Genomic DNA, 23935 nt, shown 5'->3' with positions numbered 1-23935 from the left:
CCTTGGGCTCCCTCTTGTTTTTAGTATTTTTTTTTTCTAATCTTTTATTTTTCTTTAAACTTTTTTTTATGGGAGACCTCAATTTGGGATAGGTGGTTAATTTAGAATAATGGGAGATACACTTCCATATAAGACTTTGGGGGAAAGATGGACCTATGCTAAGGCAACCATGATTTTGGAGGAAATGTTTAAACAGGTTAGGGAAGCCAAAAGTAGTGAGAGAGAACAATTTTGCTCCCCAACCCAACTATGGGCTTTCGGGAAATTTTGATTGGTCACTTCCCCAGACAATCCATGTTATGGAAGGATGCCCTAATCTTTATGGGGGTAGCTATGGTGATGAGAATGTGAGTCCTCAATTTCAATACAATTCTTTTGGCACTTACAATCAGGGGTGGAGTGATCATCCCGATTTTTTATGGGATCAATGGAATAATCAAACTGGACCACCCAATTTCCAATATCATGGTTAGTTTGGTCCTCCAATGACCAACCCTCCATTAAATCTCAATGGGCCACCTCTCCTTGAACCATAGCACCAACCCCTTGAGTTTCAAAACATGGGTGAGGAGGCCAGACTGAATGAGCTTGAGAAATACATAGACCTTCTCACAACAAGCCAAAATACTATGAAGAAGCAACTCTCTCAACTGATAACCATGGTGCAAGAGGAGGAAACGGGTACATTACCTAGTCAACCTGAACCACCTCATCCCCAGTTTAATGATATTGAAAGTCCACCACCCCAGTTTAAGGTTAACGAGAGTCATTTCCAACCAGCTGTTTTTCATGATGATTTATTTGTTGAGATTGAGTCTCCTCAGGATATTAGTGAAGCAAGATTTGATGAGCTACCTGGGGAAGTCCACCTTTTGCCTGAAATTTATAATTTTAGTGAGCCTAGTGAATTTATTGATTTAGAATTAGATTTTCATGATAACATAGAAAGCCAGAAAATTCAATCTCCTCCGCTCTTTTTGAAAAACTTAGATAATTGTCATTTTGAGGATTTCATTGTCTCACATGTTGATTTGTCTCAACCTCCTAGGTTTGACGATTTTATTGAGGAGGACAATGTTAGTCATAATGCCTTTCAAGCATATTTCCATGATCCTTATTTGGCAAACCAAGTTATGCAAAGAGCGGATAATTGTATTGCTAGGATTGATTTGAGTAAACCTCCAATTTTTTATAATTATTTAGATGAGGTTATTCATAATCCTTTTTATGCTTATTGTGATCCATTTTTGATTGGTTTTTCAAAGAATGATAGGTGTTCTACATTGCAAACGAGAGAGGAGGGATAGATTTATGGGCTGAGTTTTAATGCCTTCATTTTCCACTGTCCCATGGGGATAGATTTTTCTATTGGATATTTCTTAGTTATGCTTAACTTTCATATTATATCTCGCTTTACTAAAATTCATGGTCGAGTGTTTTCTGGGTCTGAAACTATTTTTCCATTTACTGGCCATGGATTGAGATATCTGTTGTTGCTCCTAGCACTTTTTGTAGAGCTCATGACTCTTCATGATCCTCTTTGTTGATTATATCTGGTAAGCCCTTTCATCTCCTCCCTTGTCCTTATTCTTTCTTTTATGCATGCATTGAGGACACTGCATGAATTAAGTGTGGGGGGGATGTTGGGCTTAATTGGTGAATTTTGATTGTGACAATAGTTTGGTTTTGTGCATATGTCTCTTTGATTGCAAAGCGAGAGAAAAAGAAAATTAGGTGTCCTAGCATGCGAAATAATAAAAAATTCCTTTTCAAAGACGGTGGTTGGTTTGTATCCGGTGAGAGTGATTGAATTGGAAAATACGAGCATTATTTCATTTGATGGTTAAATTTCTCTATGTATTTTATGGACCCTTTGATCTTTTGGCTAGTAGTTGAGGCCAATTTGTTTGTGGCAAGGCAAGGCATGAAAGTGAACGAAAGAAAAAAAAAAAAAAAAAAGAAAGAAAGGAAGGTGGAATTCTTTGGGACTAGACAGGGCACTGTGCCTCATGAAGCAGGGTGACTTGATCGAAATTCCTTGGAAGGAAACTCAAAAAACTCTTGCATCAATGTCTCAATGTCTTATGGATATATGCAAAAAACGAAGCTACCAAGTATTTGGGTGTCTGGTGTATGCTCCATCATGTCATTCAGAGAACAGTAGTGGAGTAGAAATAGAGTTTGTGGTTGAGAAAGAAAAAACTTTTGCCTTAATGCCTAAAAAAAAAAGAAAGTATGATCAACAATACTCAATGCCTAAGTCTTTGGTTCCATCGATGCTATGAGGGGTTTACTTGAAGGTGAGTAGTGTTCAGAAAATATGAGGAGATCCCTTGAACTTGATGCATGCTTGTTACTTGAATTGATGTGGGGTGATAAAATTCAAGTGTGGGGGAACCTTTGGCTCCTTGATCTTTAGTTGAACACTTTTTGGGATTATGTGTACTGTCCTATTTATGCCATGATTAAAATTTACAGCATTTATTTACAATTGAATTTTGGGTGTATATTCACTGCAAACACCCATGAGACACAACTCGTCCACTAGGGGTAACCTAGGGGTTTAAAGGCTTGTTGCACATGCTAAATGCAACCGTGATTCCTACGAAAGTGAGTTAGGATTTTTTGCATTCTAGGTTAGTTTTTCTTTTGCTTTACTTGAGGACAAGTAACGTTCAAGTGTGGGGGAATCTGATGAGCACATTTATGTGTGAAATCTTAGGGCATAAAGCATATATTTTACCACATTAGACAGAGTTACTCGGTGTTTTCTTGTGCTTTTCAGGGTTTAGGTGAATTATTGTGAAATGGAGGAGATGATGCTAAGGAAATGTTTTTAAGCTGTTTAGAGGTGTTAATGGCTTGGATGCGTAGCCCATCGAGTCAGCTTCGCAACGGTTCAAACTGCACATGATTCCGAGTTGAAACGAAGAAGTTATGGCTGTTTTCGAAACGAAGCACGAAAATGGTCTGTAGGGGTTTATTTGTAATTATTGACAGTCATCCAGGGATAAAGTGAAGTGAAAGTTTGGATTCCTGGGGCCATAACGCAATAACCAGAAGTTATATTTCCTGTACCCGAAAGATTCCATTTGGAGGGCTCTGGACAGTCCAACTTCAATTTGAGATATCTTGGGCTCCCAACTCCAAATTGGACGAAATTTGGGTCTATTTTGGGTAATTTTTTACAAGAAACACAATGGTGAGGCCTATATAAGCACCCCATGCTCCACGTTTTTTGAAGGATAGAATGGGTATTTTATTTATTCTTGAAAGAATCCTAGTCATCACCCTTACTCTCTCTCTCCTCCAACTTCTCAAGGGCACTTCTGGAATTCTACTTGGGATAGATTTATTTTGAAAGATATTCTCTCACCTATGGAAGGTTGAAAAGTCAAAGATACTTTGATTTTATTGCTTGGAGAAGATATCTACAAAGAAAAGGAAGCACTTGTTAGAATTGAAAGTTTACTTTTCTAGAAATAGAAGGTCTATGTAAACAATCTTCTCTTCTTCTTCTTTCTATTTTTTTCTTTTTTTTCTTAGGATTCAAGGCATTGTAAAAGAGGAAGGAGAAGAGAATATTCTATTTTCTTAGGGAATATTTCTCCTACACTTTCCTCTTCTCTCTTCTCCTCTCTTCCCCCTATAAATACCCCTTGCCCTTTGGGTTGTAACAAGTTAGTTTTTTAGTTCAGTTTTTAGTTAGTTTCTAGTTCAATTTTAATTCAGTTTTTAGTATAATTTTTAGTTCATTCACTTAGTAAAATTTCTTTTCTTCTTCTCCTTCTAAGTTGTGATTTTTGGCTTTTCTAAGTTCTAGTTTGCTTTTTGATTTTCATTTAATGGTTGTAATAGGTTTAGTTTATGCTTTAATTTCAATTTAAGTCTTCAATTGGGTTGTAATTTCTTAATTCTAGTTTAGGTTTTAAGCCTTCTAGTCTAAGTTCTTAAGTTGATGACAAGACTTGAAGATTTAGAAGAGGAGGTCATGGTAAGTTTATGCAAGTATTCAAGCTTTTCAATTACATTCATGCAAGCACATCCAGGTTTTACTATCTAAATTCTCAATCTCATTCTCCATTTCCTCTATCTCTCTCTATCTTCTTCTTCTTCTCCCTCTATTTCTTTTATTTTTTTTATATGGTTGTGGTATGTGGATGCACTTTTATTCCCTTATTTCTTTTTATGTGATTATGAAGTGTGGTTGCGTTTTTGTTATTCCTTTCAATTCGCTTTAGTTTGATAGGTTAGATGCTCATGTGTTAGGACGCCAATTTAATCCTTAATTTTGTTAGATGCTTATGAGTTAGGATACATTAATTTTCATTAGTTTAATTTAACACTTTAATTTGGTTCACTTTGCATTACTTTTAAGTTAGTTAAATAGAGTGGCGTATATCTCCTCTTGTTCGACCCGTAACTACGATTGACCCGTACGCTTGCGGTATTATTTTAACTCAAACAGCTATTTTTTAAGTTTTTTTTGAACCGTTTTGATCATAAATTTTAAGAGTACCTTGAACCGGTGGGAGTATAAAATTTAAGTCAAGAGTAATTTAATGTTCCATACAGTGTTAGGAACGTGTTAAAGTATACTCTCATTTTGAGAGACATTAGATTAAACTCTCACATAAGGGTCTGTTTGACTGCATTAAGTATCCATTGGCCTTTTAAGGTATTGTTTGGATACATAAAGTAATTTTGGTGCATATTAGTTGTTTTAATTGGTTAATCATTTATACTTTGTTTTTCTTCATGCTATGTGACATACATGTACTTTTGCAACATCACATTTTTGGACTATCCTATGTGTGGATTCAGTGTCATTAAGGTTGTGACATCTAAGTAAGTCACAAGGCGGTAAGTAAAATCACATGTATATTATAATACATAAGAAACTCGTGATATTTTGTATTGTTATGAGGTATTATGATCAGTGATGTACGTTTTTTGTTATTTGTGACATTTAGAAAAACACATATTTAATGTTTGGTATTTACAAGTTTGCTATTGAGGGGATATTGTTGCCACATGTTCCATCATTTTATATCTCATAAAGTCATTTTAGGCAATCTTATAAATATGTGAAGACATTGAAATTTAATTTTTTTGTAACTTCTGTACAAGATGAACATGATGATGTCCACGTATAATTGAAGTTTTGGATCATTAAAGTAATAAGCTTAGGCTTATAAAGTTACGGATTAAATAATTCCATCATAGTTTTAATGAAACCTACTTAAAAAGTCTTATAAATGGATTGACCATAAATTATTTATGGAAGTGAATCAGAAATCCTACGTTTTTAAGCTTGAAATAATTTCTGAAGTCTAGATATGACCTTATGATTATTGAGTTTGGTTTCATTTCTAGAAATCGTTCCTGTAGATTGGTTCTAATATCATTTTTTATCTTAAAAATTATTTATAACATTTGTGGATTACTTTCTGTGCTTACAGTCATTATTTTGGAACCTCTATGATATCATAATTATAAATCTATTGACTTGTTAGTTCTATTATTGTGCACTGGTTTTTCTGTCATCGTATTCCACTAGGTTGGGTTGACTCAATAATCTAGCCCGTCGACTTGTTTTTATTGGGGCCAATAGACCCGTTACCAGTATGGTCTTTTGATTTTGACCGATTGTGGTCTTTTGGTTTATGACAGTTTTGAACAAAGTTGATTAGTTCAAAAGTAAACAAGTTTTAGATCTTATATAAAGCTTTCTTTTGGTGTCACCATGGGAAGATAGAATTCTATCCTACTGTGGGTGATGGATGCATTACACATTGGTTTATATGCATTACACTTGCCTTTCATAAATTTTTTAGCCAATTTGATGTATTTTGACTTGCTCATCGGCATTATACAGTTTGTGACATTCGATTTTGTCACGAGGAATTGCATGTCGCCTATTCATGATGTTGGCATCCTTTGATAATTCTAAACGTCATGAAAAAATTAATTTAGGTGACATTTCTATAAATATATTGGTTATGTGTGTTTTATGATAAAAGCAATATTGATGGAAATCATTAAAATAAAATGGGCATTCAGTAGCAATCCAAGTCTATGGGGTCCATGATTTAAGTGATTATGTTTCCACTTAGTGGGCTAGTTACTCGGATTGTGAAATCATCATTGGCTATTCAGATGGATTGCAGTCAGGGAAACCATATGGCGAACGATGTGCTCTTTCCACCACAGGTGAGTCATTGTTTAGTCGGTTTCGCTTGATGGTGCGAGGGTGATGTTTTGGGGTTCGCTACTTTGGAGGTTCTTGTCTTGCCACCACAGGTGACAGAATCTTTCGAGTGGTGTTATTGCAAGCGTCTCGCCTTGCATGCGAGAGATTCCACTGCGTGTTGGGCGATCTTGCCACCACAGGTGTGACCCCGATGATGCCGGATCTTTTTCCAGTATATGTTTTTCTACAGTTACTGAAAATAAAACTGGGATAAATCTGATTAATAAGCCCTAATTAATCAGTTTCAGCCATATTATTGGGATATAGATATGCCTTCAGTTATTGCATATTGTATGTTTTGGTAAATTTTGTGTGATCATGTTTACCAGTTTTAACTTTCCAATTATCTTTCATCAAAATCTTGGATGGTTCCAATTTAGGGAATGGAACGAATTCTTTAATTTTTTTCTATAGCTATAATGAGAATGGACTTTACCATTTGGAGTTGACAAACCTCCCAAGGCATTGGCTGATAGCTCCATTGAAGATAAATGTGTTTATAAAAAGTGTGAGGAGTCAAATCGAGTATGTCTGATAGTCATTATATACATTATGGACATGATCATCAAGAAAAGTATCATTTTGATTGAGAGTGCTAAGAAACAAAAACTCATTACACCTGTAAACAGAAAACGCATTGTTCATGATGAGCTTTAAAGAACACTTACATGGATTTTGTGTTATTTACACCCAGTTCTTATATGAGTGTGTTTATGAATAGATATTATAAATTATGTCATACAAGTTGAGTTAAATGGAAATAAGATACTTGATAGATTTTCTTGTATGGTATATTATTTAGTTATTCTTGTCTTAATTTGAAAATATTTATCTGAAGATCAGTGGGAGTTAGATAATCTTTTCTTGTATTTTATAGTGATGATATTCTTGTTGCAAATAAAATGTTACGCTTTGCTTGAGACAAAACGGTAATAATCATTTTTTTGATAAGAAGATCTTAGTGAAACCTCTTATGTTTAGGCATTAAGATTCACCGTAATAGAACTATATGTATTTTTGGTTTGTCTCAAAAGAGCTTTCCTATGGAAGAAAATAGATTTACAAATACTCAGTGAACTCAAGTGAATAACACTCTTTGTGCATCTAAGGTTGGTAGTTTAATGTACTCTCAAGAATACATGTGGATATTTGTTTTGTGATGGCAGATAGTGTTATATGTTAGAAAAGTGTCTAACGGACACTGACTGCTTTTCCATATACAAGAAAGGAATTTGTGGCTTATATGATGTCACTGTTTAGACTTTCTAGCTGAGGAATTTTTAACTCATGGCATTTGATATTTATGCTTTCTTGTTAGAGAGAATGTATGTGAGTCATAAAACTCAGTAGAGTACATTACTACAGATAGTATGATTGTTGATCCTATCACTAAAGACTTGACTCAAAAAATTTTCAAGAGTATATCAGTAATATGGAGCTTGTTAGTTCTTTTGATGCATTTTATTAGTGGGAGTTCTGCTGATGTATACAATTGCAACTGATTTCACATTCTTGTCCTTTTGTGACATTTTATTCTCAAGAATATACATGCATCTTTATTATGGCCATTTGTTTATGTGTATATACTTGATTAATTGTCTCATAGAGAACTAATTGAGGTCATATGTGGTGTATTTACCTTATTTGGTATATGAGGTTCCAGTCAATACACACACATCCAGTTATTAAGTAAACGCATGCACATTCTATTGTATACACTTGGTTATTTGCCTCCTTCAGATATTTGAGGCTATGTGGTGTATTTGTCTCCTATGGTATCTGAGGCCTTCAAGAAATACATGTACATTTTGTTCACTAGAAGAGCCTCATTCGGTTTCGAGGACATATACTAGTATGTTGGGACATTCGGACCCAGTCCTAACGAGCTTCCTTATGTGAAGTATTTGCGTTTGGATGACGCTTATGGTAAATGAGACCTCCAGCTTTTGTCTCATGCGGCTCATTCAGTTTCCAAGCCTAGACCAATTTGAAAATTGTCATGTTGATCATTATATCATGTATTTTCCATACCACACTCTCATACTGTACAGCCCAAGTCGGTGAGACCATAAGCACTTTGACGCGTTAGGTCCCATGTCTCTTTAGATGTGACGATCTGCACTGTTGGGTGTTTGTAGTTTCATTCGGACCAAGGCATCAATTTTAAAGTGTACTCCATTCAACACTATCTTTTGTGGCCGTAATCCGTTTGTCTAAACCGGAGAGTAATTTTAAAAGGTTTTCAAAATCAAAAACTTGTGACATATGCATCCCAAGTGGGAGATTGTAAGATTTCCATAAGGTGGGCTGGCATAGTCCCACTTTATTTTTTACAAAACTGGTTTAGTTGTGTTAATGGGAGCTACCTTAATGGTATGAGTCTAGTTACTATGTGTGAACCTAAAGTTTTATTTCCTTAATGAGAAGAAAACCCTAGTTTCTATACAGGGTTGGTCCCTACCCTCACCACTATAAATAGTTGTCACTGGCCCATTAAGTGACATTTATGAGAAAACCTAAAGTTGAGTGGAAGAAGGTAGACCAAACCAACACAGTTTGTGTGCAACAGAGATCGTAAAGAATTCGACTTCCACAAACATGGATCCAGATACGCCAAAACAACTCTGGATTTATTTGTATGCTCATTGATCTCCATGAGTGTTCCGCATGAGTTATTCTATCATTTAGACTATAAAGCCCATCAGTAATTTTTCTTGGGTGTGGATGAAGATACTAAAATTTTGGGATAGAGAAGTACTATATATCCAACATATAATTGGCAACAAGCTAAATAGGAAGTTGTGGTTTGATCCTTAACACTCAGAAGGGATTCTAATTCTTAAATACATGGAACAGGATCCATTATGATGCTGATATAGACAGGTTTACGGTGGTGTAGTCTATTCTTGGAGATGGCAGGTGAAACCCAGGGTCGGGTAACTCAGTGGTCCTCCATCGCATATGGAACCAGCTGGGCAACATTATTAGTCTGATTGATTCTGTATCTAACTCCATCATTTGGTAAGGTAACCCCATAGGTCTTTTGTCCACCAGACCGGCTTAGGATATTAACAGAAACCCTCACCCTAAGGAGTCTTCAGCTGCTGCTATCTGGTTTTTGTTCCCGCTAAAAGATCCTATGTATTAAAAGAATAAAAAAGGAAATATACAAAGAAAATACTTAAAATAGAAAATGGAAAGACCAAACCCCAACCTTCGGCATTGCTATCAGCAGGGGAAGGACTCGCAACAATGAAACTAACTAGTCAAGATACGAAATCCTGCCCTTCCTTGAGCATCGATCAGCAACTCATCACGGATAGAATGAGGAAACTCCATTGAGGATGAAGAGCTCCTGCTATCTAGTTTTCATCATATATCCACGTCAATCTCTTATAGTTTGGAGATGTTTTATGGATGCGCTTCTTACCAGTAACCAACTCAGGAGGAGATCAATGGTTGGCCCCTATTGCTCTCTGTTGGGTGGGATTGGAAGTTATGGATCATCTTTTCTTTCATTGTCCATTCTCCTCTTAAATTTGGGGGGGGATATTTTGAATCAGTACTCTCCTTCTAGAGTTGACGTGTAGTGAGTGGCAAATTCATTCAAAGGGGATTCCATAGGGTGCATTGCTAAACTTGCATCCTGTAATACGATTGCACATATCTGGCAAGAAAGGAATTTTCAAACTTTTCAAAGCAAACATCGGTGTAGATTAGTGATTGATGAGCACATTTATGTGTGAACTCTTAGTGCATAAAGCATACATTTTACCACATTGGACAGAGTTACTTGGTGCTTTCGTGTGCGTTTCAGGTTTTTGGGCTATTTATTGCTATTTTGGACTATCGGAGGCTACATCTCCAAATTTACACGTAAAGCTACCCAATATTTGTGCATGGCTATAAAGAGGACTAAATTTGGAGCAGGTTGGACGTGATGGAACGTAAATACGCATTCATCTAGGCCACCGTACAGTCGATTATTCTTTTCAGCCCAAGAAATGATAATGGGCCAGAAATGAGCTGAAATACAAGCCCAAGCCCAGAACCTAGATGGATTGACTTATCCAGTGATTAAAGTGAGCCAATTAAAACTGAACTAGCATGATACAAGTTGCCAAGCATGACCAAGTGGGCTCCTCTCTCATTGGGCTTTACTTTCAAGAAGATCCTGCTTCCCGAATTATGATTGGATATTATTTTGGAGATTTGCTATTGGTGGAGATGTGTGGTGATGTGGCTTCCTAGTCCAACAATTCTTGGCTTCAAGAGATAGGAGATTCCTCTCCTATTTTATCTCTCCTTATTTATTTATTTATTTATTTTTTTTCTTTCTCCCCTTCCTAATTCTTCTCTCCCTCTTTATTTTCTCTCCAAACCAAAACCATTCCCCCACGTTTCATCCCTTTTTGAAAAAAAAAGAAGGGTTTTTTACAATTACCATTCCAAAATCTTTACTATCTACCATTACCCCCCCCCCCAAAAAAAAAAACTTTCAAACAACTGTTACCCCTCTCTGATGCATACTAACCACTAACTGACCCCCACCGTTACATTTTCGTAATGTTGGGGGTTAGTCGTGACAATGTGTCGTTGTCATAAATTTTTTAGGACCAAAATTCCCTTTTGGGGTGGTAATTGTAATAAAAAAAAAAAAAAAAACCCATCACCTTCTCCTCCTCCTTCTTCTCCTTCTTCTTCTTCCTCCTCTGCAACCCATCACCGTCCTTTACTGATAACTTCCATGGCTTCTTTGAAGCGACCAGCTCGACCAAGAAGGTCTATCACACATCCATAGTGCTCAATTTGAGGCTCAATTCCATAATCCCAAGTCATGGAAATGAAATAATTACAACCTTCCTCCACCAATCCACCATGAGTACAACCATTCAACAAACCAACAAAGGTGATACCATCTGGATGAACTACACCTCCACAACCAATCATCTCCTCAAACACAGCAATTGCACTTTCACTTTGCCCATGGAGTGCAAGGGAATTGATCATGGAATTCCAAGAAGTCAAGCTTCTGTCTGATGTCTCATTAAAAACCCTTCTTGCTTCCTTTAAACTCCCACATTTACCATACATATCCACAAGACCATTTGAGACAAAGGAATTGGGACCAAGGTGGTTCCTATAGATGTATCCATGAATCCATTTACCTAGCTGAAGCATGCCCAAATGACCACAAGCCGACAGTGCGCACACAACAGTAACTTGATTTGGCCTCTCGTCTCGACCTGCGAGAATGATCATTCTTCTTAAGAGCGAGATTGCCTCTGTAAACAGACCATTCTGAGTGCACCCGGCTATAACAGCATTCCAAGATGGAACATCTCTCTCAGGCATATCTTTGAAAAGCAAAATAGCGTTTCCAATCTGTCCAAGCCGTGCGTACGCTGAAATCATAGCCGTCCAAGACACGACATTTCGTTCACTCATTTCGTCGAACAACTCCCGCACGGCTCTAAGGTCCAAGCATAACCTTGAATAAGAATCAAGCAGAGCAGTTTGCACAATTGGTACCCACCAAAACCCGATCTCAAAATCTAGGCATGTATTGATTTAGTCCCCTGTGTTTCAGAGATCCCCGAAGAAGATTTTAAGACTTGGGGATAGATGAAATGATTGGGCTTAGAACGACCACGAAGGATCATAGTTCGGTACAAGAGTAGTGCCGACCTGTGTTAGGTACTTGACCAATACGCCAAAAGCTCCGAAGCTGATGGAACGCATTAAATTAAGCCCTTTAACCTATCCCATACTAGGCTGGGCCAATCTAGTGCCCATACACTATAGTGGACCCCATTAGGCACATAACAGACCACCACGCTTCCGCAACCGTCGTCCTCGATGGCTCTCACTCTAGGTAGCTTTCACTCTGGCGGTAGGTAGCCCTTTCCAAGCGGCTTCACTCTGCTCCAAGGTTTTTGCCTGGCGGCAGGTAGCCCTTTCTTGACGGCTTTCACTCTACTCTAGGTAGCCCTTCTCCTAGGTAGCCATTTTCGTGACTCGAACCCTTGACTTGGTGCCCAACTCTGATACCAAATGTTAGGTACTTGACCAATACGCCAAAAGCTCCGAAGCTGATGGAACGCGTTAAATCAAGCCCTTTAACCTATCCCATACTAGGCTGGCCCAATCTAGTACCCATACACTATAGTGGGCCCCATTAGGCACATAACAACCTGTGATTGGGCTTGGAAGCATAGGCCGTAATCATGGCCGTGTCGAGGTAGACATTGGGGGAATGAAGGTGATCGAAGATGAAACAAGCATAGTTGAGGTCGGCAATGGTGACAGCATAGAAGCGAACAACCTTGAAAGCATAAAACGGAGTCTGGCCATGGCCAAGGGTTAGAAGGAAGGCCTAGAGCTGCCTGAGATGATTGAGATGAGTGCATTTGTCCAACACATACAAAGTGGTTATGAATCTGCTTGAAGATTATAGAAGAAAGAATCCCTCGCGAAGAGCAGTCACTTTCAGTAAAGGAGGGTGATGGGTTGCAGAGGAGGAGGAAGAAGAAGGAGAAGAAGGAGGAGGAGGAGAAGGATGGTGATGGGTTTTTTTATTTTTTTTTTACAATTACCACCCCAAAAGGGCATTTTGGTCTTAGAAAATTCGTGACAACGACACACTGTCACAACTAACCCCCACCGTTACGAAAATGTAACGATGGGGTCAGTTAGTGGTTAGTATGCATCAGAGGGGGGTAACAGTTGTTTGAAAGTTTTTGGGGGGGTAATAGTAGATAGTAAAGATTTTGGGGTGGTAATTGTAAAAAATCCAAAAAAGAAAGAAGAAGAATAGAAAAGAAAAGATTACTTTCCTAAAAATCTCTCCCCCCCCCCCCCACGTTATCTCTCTCTCTCTCCCATATTTTGATTTATTTAATTTCTTTTTCTTTTCCTATTTTATCTCTTCCTATTTTTTTCCCCTCTTTCCTAATCCATCACTCTCTCTCCCACTCACGGCTCTCACCACCTCTCATCCTATTTTTTCTTTCACACCCCATATCTCTCACGGGTTCTCGCTCCCTCTTTTCTAACTTATTCTTTTCTCTCTCTCTTCCCCCCTTCTCATTCCCCCCCCCCTTCTCTAATTAGATTTTCACATTCTCTCTATCTCTTTTCTCTTATCTTTTATTTTATTTTATTTTATTTTTTCTCCCACCTTATCTCCTCTCCACGATTTTTAGAGGGAGAGAAGCCCCAAATTTGTTGGAAGCCTCCCTCCCCCTCTTCTCCCCTTTCCCCTATAAATACCCCCTCTTCTCTTGTAAAATTATTGAATTCAATTAGTGAAATTTTCTCTTCTTTTTCTATTTTTGGCTTTAGTTCTTAGTTTTGATTTCATAAATTAGTTCTTTCAAGTTCTTAGTTTTGCTTTCATAAGATTAGTTTAATGGTTGTAATAGGTTTAGTTTATGTTTCAATGTCTTCAATATGGTTGTAATAGTTTTAGTTTTAAGCTTCCTAGTCTAAGCTCCTATGTTGATGACAAGACTTGGAGATTTAGAAGAGGAAGCCATAGTAAGTTCATGCAAGTATTCATTCAAGCTTCTTCAATTAATCCGGTTCAAGCACATCTAGGTTTGCATTCTCTAAACTCTCAATCTCATTCTCTCCTTCTCCTTCTTCTTCTTCTCCCTCTATTTCTTTTATTTTTCTTATGTGGTTACCTTGTTTATGTGATTATTTTGTTTATGTGGATGTGGAGGTGTGACCGTATTTTTATTACTTCCAACTTGCATTAGTGTAGGATTTTATTTTTAATTACTCCCAATTTGCGTTAATTTGATAGGTTAGATGTTCATGTGTTAGAATGCCAACTTAATCCCGTAGATGCATAGTTTGTTAGATGCTTGTGAGTTAGGATCCATTAGTTTAATTGCCATTAATTTAGTAATTTAATTAATTTGATTCATTTTGCATTATTTTTAAAATTAGTTAAATAGAGTGGCGTATATCTCTTCGTGTTTGACCCGTAGCTATGATTGACCCGTACGCTTGCAGTTTTATTTTAACTCAAACAAGTTTTTAGCGCCGTTGCCGGGGAGATTATTGTCCATTTTATTTTTTTGATTTTTTAAGTAGTTCGAAGTGTTTTAGTTTATTATTTTCCCTTCTTTTTCTGAAAAAAAATATCAATTTTTGAAAACCTCTTCTTATTTCTCTTCTGTTTCAAATAGTGTGTGCCCAATCTAAAGTCTTTCACATGCTCCAACCCTCCATCTTTTGGTGTCCTTCATAGGATTAAGTTACCTATGACGCTACATCTTAACCTAGTGGGGTGGATTAGCATTTGACTTATCTTTGGAGGTGACCACTCTTGATAACAGGAAAGCAATATAGTGAGAGCGTTGGAAACATAAACGTATAGTAGTCCTCCACTCTACATCAGAATCTATTTAGAGTCGCCCGTAGGTGGCTATAGAAGACTATAAGGATTCCCTTACTATCAACCTATATGGCATCCTTACAGCTTTTGAACCATTGTTTCAATTTCTGAGGGATAGATGCACTATTTATCTTGGGCTCCCTCTTGTTTTTAGTACTTTTTCTTAAATCTTTTATTCAATTTTTCTAAAGGAGACCTCATATCTGTTTAGGTGGCTACGATGTGGACTCGTGATTCTTCTAATCATCTTATTAGAATACCACCTTCTCCCCTACCCTTAACCCCACCTTTGACCATGGGTGACCAACAACCCAAGACTCTTAAGGATAGGTTTTACCCTACTAAGGTTGCACAGACTTCTTGCATCAACTTACCACCTATTACAGGAAACAATTATGAACTCAAAACCAACTTCATTAGCATGCTACCCCACTTCCATGGGATGGCCAATGAAGATGCATATCTTTTCCTTAGGGAATTTGAGGAGGTCTGTGTTCTAATTAAGGTCCGAAATTTGACTGATGATGTAGTTAGGCTTAGGTTTATACCCTTTGCCCTGAAAGACCAGGCCAAGAAGTGGCTCTATGGACTGCCAACAAACTCCATTAATACATGGGATGAGTTCACCAATGTCTTTTTGAAAAAATTCTTCCCTCTTCACAAGACCAATAAGTTTAAGAGTGACATCCTCCAGTTCAAGCAGAAATCACATGAGTCCTTTTCTAAATTCATGGAAAGATTCAAAGACCCCCTCTTAGAATGCCCTCACCATGGTTTCGGTTCGTGACAGCTATGTCAAATTATTTATGAGGGTATTGATTATCAGACTAAGCAACTTGTAGAGTTCATGTGTCCTGCAGGCTTTACTTCTTTTTCTGAGAAAAATGATGCATGGACATTCTTAACCAACTTGGCTGATAAGACTAGGGAATGGGAATCTTCCCAAGAGGCTGAAAGGACCACTAAGGGGTATCTCATTGAAGGTACGACAGCAAAGGAGGCCAAACTTGACAACCTCATAAAAAGGTTGGAGTCCATAGTTCTCAAAGAGTCTATACCGGTTAACCAGATCAACCAGGTGACAATATGCAGTTAGTGCCAAACACCTGGATATATTTTGGAGGAATGCCCCAACACCTTGGTGGGTAATTCCAGCACTGAGAATGTAAGTGCTCTCTACCAAAATAACCCATATAGCAATACTTACAATCCAGGATGGAGAAATCACCCCAATTTCTCCTGGAATCAAGGGAACCAAGCAGGCCCATCCAACTTTAACCATCAAGGCCAGCTTGGTGTCCAAAGGCCCAACTATGCATCACAAAGCCAAAGAATGTCTCCTAAGCCCTTTCCCCCTTGTCCTCATCTAGGACCTTTTGTGAATTCTGCTAGGCCTCCTCTCCTTGCACCCTATCAGCCACCCCCAGGGTTCATCAATACAGGAGAGACACCAAGAATAGGTGAGATTGAGAAAAGAATGACCCTTATGGAGAAGCAACTCACTCAGCTTGTCACAATTTTGTATGAGAGGAAAATAAGAAAGTCACCTAGCCAACCTGAGCCAAATCCTAGGCATCAGGTTCATATTCAACAAGGTACCCAAGTTCTTCCACTCAATCCGGTGCAAGGCCAACAACTTCAAGGGCCCTCCAGCCAGGTTAATATTGTATATGCTTTAAGGAGTGGCTGTGAGTATCAATAGGCTAGTACTCCTGTTGATTCTCCCCCTTCTGATGAGGCCATTGAAGTGCCTACTGTTCCAAGTTCGTCTGATAAACCTAAAGAAATTTCAGACGATTTGGTTGAGGAAACCAAAGATGATTCTGTTGAGAAAGAGAAAAGGACCACCCCTGAGAGAGTTTACACCCCACCTGCCCCTTTCCCAAATAGGTTGGTTAGCAAGAAGTCTCCTTCTGTGGAAAAAATTTTGGATGTTTTTAAACAGGTTCAAGTGAATATCCCTTTGTTGGATGCCATTGCCCAGATCCCCGCTTATGCTAAAGTCCTCAAAGACTTATGCATCCAAAAGCGGACCACCAATGTGCCTAAAAAGGCATTCTTGACTGCTAACATCAGTTCTCTCATCTCATAGCCAGTAGCAGCCAAGCATAAGGATCCTAGCAGCCCCACCATCTCTTGCACTATAGGCAATACAACTATTGATCATGCCTTATTGGACCTTGGTGCAAGTGTGAACCTCTTACCCTTTCATGTCTACCAACAATTAGGATTGGGAGAGCTGAAACCGACCAAAATTACTCTTCAACTTGTAGATCGGTTGGATAAAGTTCCTAAGGAAATGATTGAGAATGTCCTGTTGAAGGTTGGGGAATTTATTTTTCCTGTGGATTTTATTGTTTTAAATACCCAACCTACTGCCAACTTCAAGGACCAAATCCCTATCATCTTGGGTAGGCCATTCCTAGCCACCAGTAATGCTTTAATCAATTGCAGGAATGGTCTCATGAAATTATCTTTTGGGAATACTTCTGTTGACTTCAATGTGTTTAGGTTGGGCAAGTAGCCTGATATGGATGAAGAGGTGCATATGCTTCAGGGATTTTTCGATGATGTTGACACTTTCTTTGAGATTGATTTTGCTTCAGAATTTTAGGAGTGCATGCAGGAATGGGAGGGTGATGGTGATACCCCCTTATCTGAGGTCTGGAGCATCCAACCACCTTTGGAGCCCCTTGGACCCCTATCCACCTCCATTCCCAAACCCTCTATTGTTGAGTCCCCCACATTAGAGTTGAAGGCATTACCCTCCAACCTCAAGTATGCCTTCTTAGGACATGATCATACTCTCCCTGTTATTATTGCTTCTGATTTGACTTCTATTCAGGAAGAAGAGTTGATTAAGTTTCTGAAAGAACATGAGGAAGCCATAGGTTAGACCATGTCAGACATTAAAGGTATTAGCCCCTCCATTGTTCAACAACATATTCATCTGATGGAGACACTACAAGAAAAAGCATTTTTGGTGACGGTTAAAATTTTTACCGTAGCCAAATATATATTTATAGCAACGGTAGTTTACCATTCGTCACCTTATTTAATTTATAGCAACGGTAATATATAATCCATCGTCCAATATGATTTATAGCTACGTGCACCAATATAGAGTCGCCAAATTTCATTTAGGGTGACGAAAAATATATTAACGTCGTAAAAAAATATTTAATACAACGGTTATTCTATAACCGTTACGAAAAATACGATTTGTAGCAGCGACATAATACAAACCGTTGTGTTATATTATTTTGACCAACGGTTTTATAAGAACCGTCGCCTTATATCACTTAAGGTGTAAGAGATTGTATTTATTTTGGCCAATGGTTTTACAAGAACCGTCGCCTTATATAAATTTTGGCCAATGGTTGTACAAGAACCATCGCCTTATATCACTTAGGGCAATGGATTATTTTTTATTGTAAGAGATTGTATTTATTTTTTTGGTCTTTCAACATTCCCGCTCTTCTACCAAAAAAAAAAAAAAAACATTCCCGTGTGCGATTTCTCTTCTCTATTTGTCCCTCTCGATCTATCTGGCTTTTTTTCTCTTACTCTCCCTCTCGCTTTTGGAAACCCTCTATCTTACTCTGTTCAACCTTAACCCTATCCTCCAAGGATTTACATCTCGCCTCTCTGAGCTGCCCACGCGCCCCATTCTTTATGGAATCATCGCAAGCCCGTCGGGGAGGCTGGCTGACTCCTATCTTATGCAGTCCTCTCGGCATTCTTCGACGCCTTTGCAAGGTATGATTTCTATCTTTATCTTTTATTCTTTACCAGTATTGATTTCTCTCTCTATCTCTCTCTTTATCCTTTTTCTTTTAATCAGTATAGATTTCTGTCTATCTCTCTATCGATTTTCTCTTTTGGCTGTTATCCAGGGAATTAATCAGTCGGTTGAGGAAGGAAGACGGGTTAGGTATTCTCATCCTCTTGATGATCTTCTTCTATTTCTGTGTTTGATTTTCTAGTTGCTTCTCTTAGTATCATTTGTCTTCTTCTTCTATTTCTATGTTCTTACCTCTTGATAGGAATGAAGAAATGGTGAAATTGAAATTAACGGCCTCCACTTGTGTATCTCACTTGTCTCCTCTACTACTATTCTCCCATTCTTGAAGGCTAGCTCTGTGTTTCTTTTCTGGTAATGTCGTTTTTATTTTTCTTATAAATATATAAATGTGATTAGAAATAAAGATGAATAATGATTCTTGTTTCACTCATTATTGTCTTTTGATTTCTCCTACCAGTTCTTGTTACAGTTAGGATCTCCTTTAGAAAGATGGAAATATAATTGAAGAAATCTGCTTCACTTTTACGTTTTCCCTTTATCCTTTATTTAATGTGTGTAAAACTTAATCTGCAATTCACTACTTTACTTTTACTTTGTTCATCACCTTTCTTCTTTTTGATAATGCCTTTTCTCCCCAACTGGGGAGATGAGGTGCAAGTTGCAGAAGTGGGCTTATGAATTCTTATTTTTTATGGGGGTGCAAAAAGCCATGTTTGGGAAAGATTGGGAGAGCCTGAAGGTCACTTGCAATCCAATCCACTGGCCACCCAAAGCTGTAAAAAATGAATTTTTATAGGAGGAACAACAGAGGAGATATTCTCTTCTTCGTTCTTAGTTGCATGTGAGTCCAGCTCTGTTTTATGATCCAGCCATTAATTTTAGTGATCAAATGCTTTGAGTAATTCATTTTTAAAGAACAGTAAATTGAGGAAGAAGGTGCCAAATTCATAGTTGGTTATTAAATGAAGGGTTTCTATTGCAAATTAGTTGGGGCACCCCAACCAACAATTTATTCTTCAACGGCTCTAGTAATTAGATGTCATGGAACAAGCAGGGAAATGGTTGGGGTTGAGTTGGATTGGATTGGATGGTGGAGAATTTCATGGTGATGGGAACATGTGGGTATGGTGAGTGTGTGAGTGTGTAGGGGCAGCAAGGGCTGGGGTGAGTGTGTGTGTGTGAGTGTGTAGGGGCAGCAAGGGCTGGGGTGAGTGTGTGAGTGTGTATAAGGGCAGCAAGGGGTGGAGGTGAGTGTGTGGGTGTCTGTAGGGGCAGCAAGGGGTTGGGGTGAGTGTGTATAGGGGCAGCAAGGGGTGGGGGTGACTGTGTGACTGTGTGACTGTGTAGGGGCAGCAAGGGCTGGGTTGAGTGTGTGAGTGTGTATAGGGGCAGCAAGGGGTGGGGGTGAGTGTGTGAGTGTGTGACTGTATGTAGGGGCAGCAAGGGCTGGGGTGAGTGTGTGAGTGTAGGGGCAGCAAGGGCTGGGGGTAAGTGTGTGGGTTCATAAATACCCCTCCTAAAGATGATTAATAGACTCGGTACACAATGGGTACTTGATCAGTAGAGAGTACAATGTGTACTTGATCAGCAAGGGAGCTGCATTATATGTGCTTGTGATGTCTTTTATGGAAAAGAGATCTGCATTATATGTGCTTGAGGTTAGGAAGTAAAGGTGAGTGAATAGGGGGTGGGTTTGGGAGCTGGGAAATAGATCATAGATGGGCCTTGAATAAGGGGTGTGGTGTGAATAATTGTCTCCTCTCCCTCTTTCAATCTCTTTTCTCTCTCCTCTTTCTCCATTGTAGCTACTTACTTGCTTCTTATATCTTCCCTTTTACTCTATCTCTCTCCCTTCCATAATTGAATGGTGAAGTTCAAGGGGCCTTGACTTGTTCTCTGTAGTTTGTTTTGGTACCAAAGCTATGTCTGAGCAATTGTCTGGTGTTTTGATCTGGCTCTTTGGTTGTTTAATTCTTTGATCAATGCACTTGTGTCTGGCTTTCTATTTGTGATCTCATCGCTGAACTTTTGTCTTGACCATATTATTTCTTCATCTTAGTGCATGACAAGGAGATTTGCAAAATGACATTTAATATTAAGGATTTTTTCTTTTTAGCAGTTACACATGGAAACTATGTCTAGGAGTTGGATTGGAAGTTCAAGGGATGCATCTGTTCCATTGCCATGTAAAGGGGATGTTGGTAATAACTGCTTGAATACATACCTTTATCTTCTTTGAGTGCATTTTGGTTCTTTCTCCATTGTGCTCTCCCTATTGTGCTTTCTCTCTATTGCAAAAGTAAAGAATTGTTTAGATTCCAAATTTACTAAAGAGCGTACCTAGTGCATGAGGCTCCCGCCATTGTTGGGTTTGGGGATGGTCATAATGTACGCAACCTTACACCCGCTTTGCAGATAGGCTATTTCTGGACTTGAACCCGCCACCACAAGGTTGCAATGGAGCAACCTTATTTACTGTTGGATAAAAAATTCCATTCCTCTGAGCGTCTAACTAGGTTGGCTTTCGTTATCCAATAGACATCCTTCTTTTCGTGCATAATGATTGATGTTGCTTCTGTACTAGGGTATGTATCCACTGATTATAATGAAATGCATGGGCAAGTCAACCCTATATATTTATATTTCTCGAAGCTTCTTCTATAGTAATGGGGCTGTTGTGCTATTTAGCTCTGGATAATAGATTTTATATGTAATATATTTTGCATTCAGATGACCTACTTGCAAGTCCGTCTAAAGTTCAATTTTATCTTCTTGCAAACTTGCATTGAAGCTCTTATGAGTTCATTCTAGTATACAGTTTTCTGATAATTCTATTAATGTTTTTCGTTTTCCCTTGGTGAGTGATCTTTGCTTATCTCTCATTATTTGCATGCACTGTGTTTGCTCCTGTGTGTTACAAAGCGGTTTTTAATCTCTGCATTATGTTTGTCTCAGTTACAAAATGTTCATGAAACTGTGATTTATTTTAAGAAAATTTTAATGTTGTCAATGCTTGTCAACTTATTAAACAGCAACCCATGTTTGATTCATAGTTATTGGCTGCATGGGAAATCAAGTAAGAAGCAAAGCTTGTCTTTCTAATGGTTAAAACTTTTCCAGGAAGCACCTCCAAGATGGGATCAAGAGAGGCTTTGAAGGGTTTCCTAAGAAATTTATGAAGACTAATCCCGATCCAGGGAAAATCCAGTGGGAGATTAGCCCAAACGTAGGAAATAGTAACTAGGACTAGAATTTTAGAAACTCTAATTACTTCTGCAGAATAGATCTGACGTGCTTGAAATAGTAATCAAATGGTCACTCCAACAGGGAGAAGTCTTCAAATTTTGATCCAATTCTGATAGTTGGATCCTGAGTTATAGAACTACCGTCACTGGGAAAGTTTAAAAGCTGAAGTTTGCTTGAATGATAGAACAGTGATAGAAAGATAAAACAGTTTAGGAATCCACATAACAGGCTATGAGCCCACCAAAGCCTGCAAAGAGAATCCACTATTCCACTAAGAAATCGACATCAGTCTTCACTTGGAAACCACCAAGTAACACCACAATCCACAGGCATAAGTATTGATTCCATAGAGCCAAAATTTCAAGAAACTGAAACCTTTATTTCATCAATTCGTGTGCCTGAAGGGCTGGCTATATATATATATATATATATATATATATAGTGTGTGTGTGTGTGTGTGTGTAGACTCTTAAGTCTTAAAATATGACTCCTAACATGACTAAAAATTTCCTAAACCAACTAGTAATAAAATAGCTACTTAATTGACTAATAAAAGACTTAACAACTCCTATAAATTAAATCCCGTATTCCTAAGTCCTACCCTTATTTTAAGTTCCTTAAAGTGGCTATTACATTGAAAACCCATTGAAACAAAAGCCCAATGTATAGGTACCCAACCCAAGGCATATTTCCACTAACATAATGCCATCTTTTCTCATATATCTACATCAGGAGACATGAATATATATTTTCATTTCCTGCTATTATCTTATTTAGGTTGTGGTCTGCTGTGGGGTGGAGTGCTTTAGGAAGGTGTCAGAATGATTTTTCAGGTGGTTGTAACTTGGGATGTGTTTGGTTTTCATGGAAGTGGAGTGATTCTTGTGAAAGCGCATGGGTAAAAACTGAGGTAAAATGTTCAGTGGTTAGTATGCAAGTACCTCTTTATAGACTGGTGAGATGAAAAAGCAGGAAGGGGGGCTTTCTGCTTTGCATGAACCCCTCTGCCTGCCACTCAACTAAACAAAACCTCAGTGGCTATGGCTAGTCCTGTCTCCAAGCTTGATGATCGTAGACATCTATATTAGAATATAAGGGGCATATGATACATAGTTTTGATAATTTTGGGCTATTTTATGTTAGCACAAGAATGTTTACCCTCATTATATTTTTTTCGCATCGAGACTACCTTTTCACCTTGGAAAGTGTTTTCCTCGACCCAGCTGGGAATTTATGCCTTCTGTTCATAAAGTGATGAATGGTGAAAATAGAACATTCTTGAACATTTCTTGTCTCATGAATGCAGCTTATGTCTTAAGTCTCTATCGACCTTGGTGGAAAGAGATGTTCAATGAAAGAATTGGAAAATGTGGTACACCCTGCTACAAGAGTAATTTGCATTCCCCTATTCATGCTTTTGGTATTAATCAGTTCTTTAAGTGACATGCAGCACCACCTTCCCCAAGCGATCCTGGAGTGAAGAAAGTTGCAGACAAATTAGCAAGTTTGGTAGCCAAAAATGGAAGGCAGTTTGAGCACATTACTCGTCAAAGAAATCCTGGAGATACACCTTTTAAGTAAGTTTCCTATGATTATGTGTTTAATCCCTGAATGCTACAAGATAATTCTTCTATTGATGCTCTAATCATCTAACTTATTTGTATTTTTAAATGGTCACTGTGTAAAATCTCCTTCTTGTTTGTATTGGAAATTGTGCTTGAACTTACTGTATTCGTGCTTGTCACTATATGCCGCATGGTTCTATAACTTCATCTAGCAATTTTATCCATGATAAACTTAGAGGGAATCGTTTGAGATGGTATGGCCATGTCCAACGGAGGCCTTCCGGGGCTCCAGTTCAGAGGGGAGCGGCATGATCCTGATTGAGGGAACCAAAAGAACTAGAGGCAGGCCTAAGATAACCTTAGGAGAAGTAGTGAAGAAAGACATGCTTAGCTTAGGCCTTGCCCCGAGTATGACCTCTAATAGAGCTGATTGGAGATCAAAGATCCATGCGGTCAGTTGGTCTTTGTTGTGTGTTGCCGTTGTTTGTATCCACCCCTCTTAGAGACCTAGTGCAGAGTGTTGGGCAGTTAAGAAGTGGTACGTAGTTAAGAAGGGTCGATACCTTAAAGATTTGTGTCGATGTTGTTTGCCCCCCCCCCTCTCCTTTTTTACTTCTTGTTACCTTTTTTTCTCTTATAGGATCCATGTAGCCAACCCT

General features: G+C 38.3%; 1 protein-coding gene and 1 long non-coding RNA gene across 2 annotated transcripts; one reads left to right on the top strand and one right to left on the bottom strand.

Annotated features, from left to right (window-relative positions):
- Window positions 1–10975: 10975 nt before the first annotated feature.
- On the bottom strand, window positions 10976–12482 carry LOC122650594 (pentatricopeptide repeat-containing protein At1g33350-like). The gene is given in 3 exon segments (XM_043843996.1): window positions 10976–11781; window positions 11784–11941; window positions 12448–12482. Coding segments are annotated over 3 exon segments (999 nt in total).
- An 8126-nt stretch (window positions 12483–20608) lies between these two features.
- LOC122649948 lies at window positions 20609–23225 on the top strand. Its single transcript, XR_006331349.1, has 2 exons — window positions 20609–20666; window positions 23162–23225. It is a non-coding gene; the product is annotated as an uncharacterized LOC122649948 (long non-coding RNA).
- Window positions 23226–23935: the final 710 nt, after the last annotated feature.

The sequence above is a fragment of the Telopea speciosissima genome, chromosome 2 (assembly GCF_018873765.1).
Source record: "Telopea speciosissima isolate NSW1024214 ecotype Mountain lineage chromosome 2, Tspe_v1, whole genome shotgun sequence".
NCBI lineage: Eukaryota > Viridiplantae > Streptophyta > Magnoliopsida > Proteales > Proteaceae > Telopea > Telopea speciosissima.
This window is presented reverse-complemented; position numbering and strand designations above follow the sequence as displayed.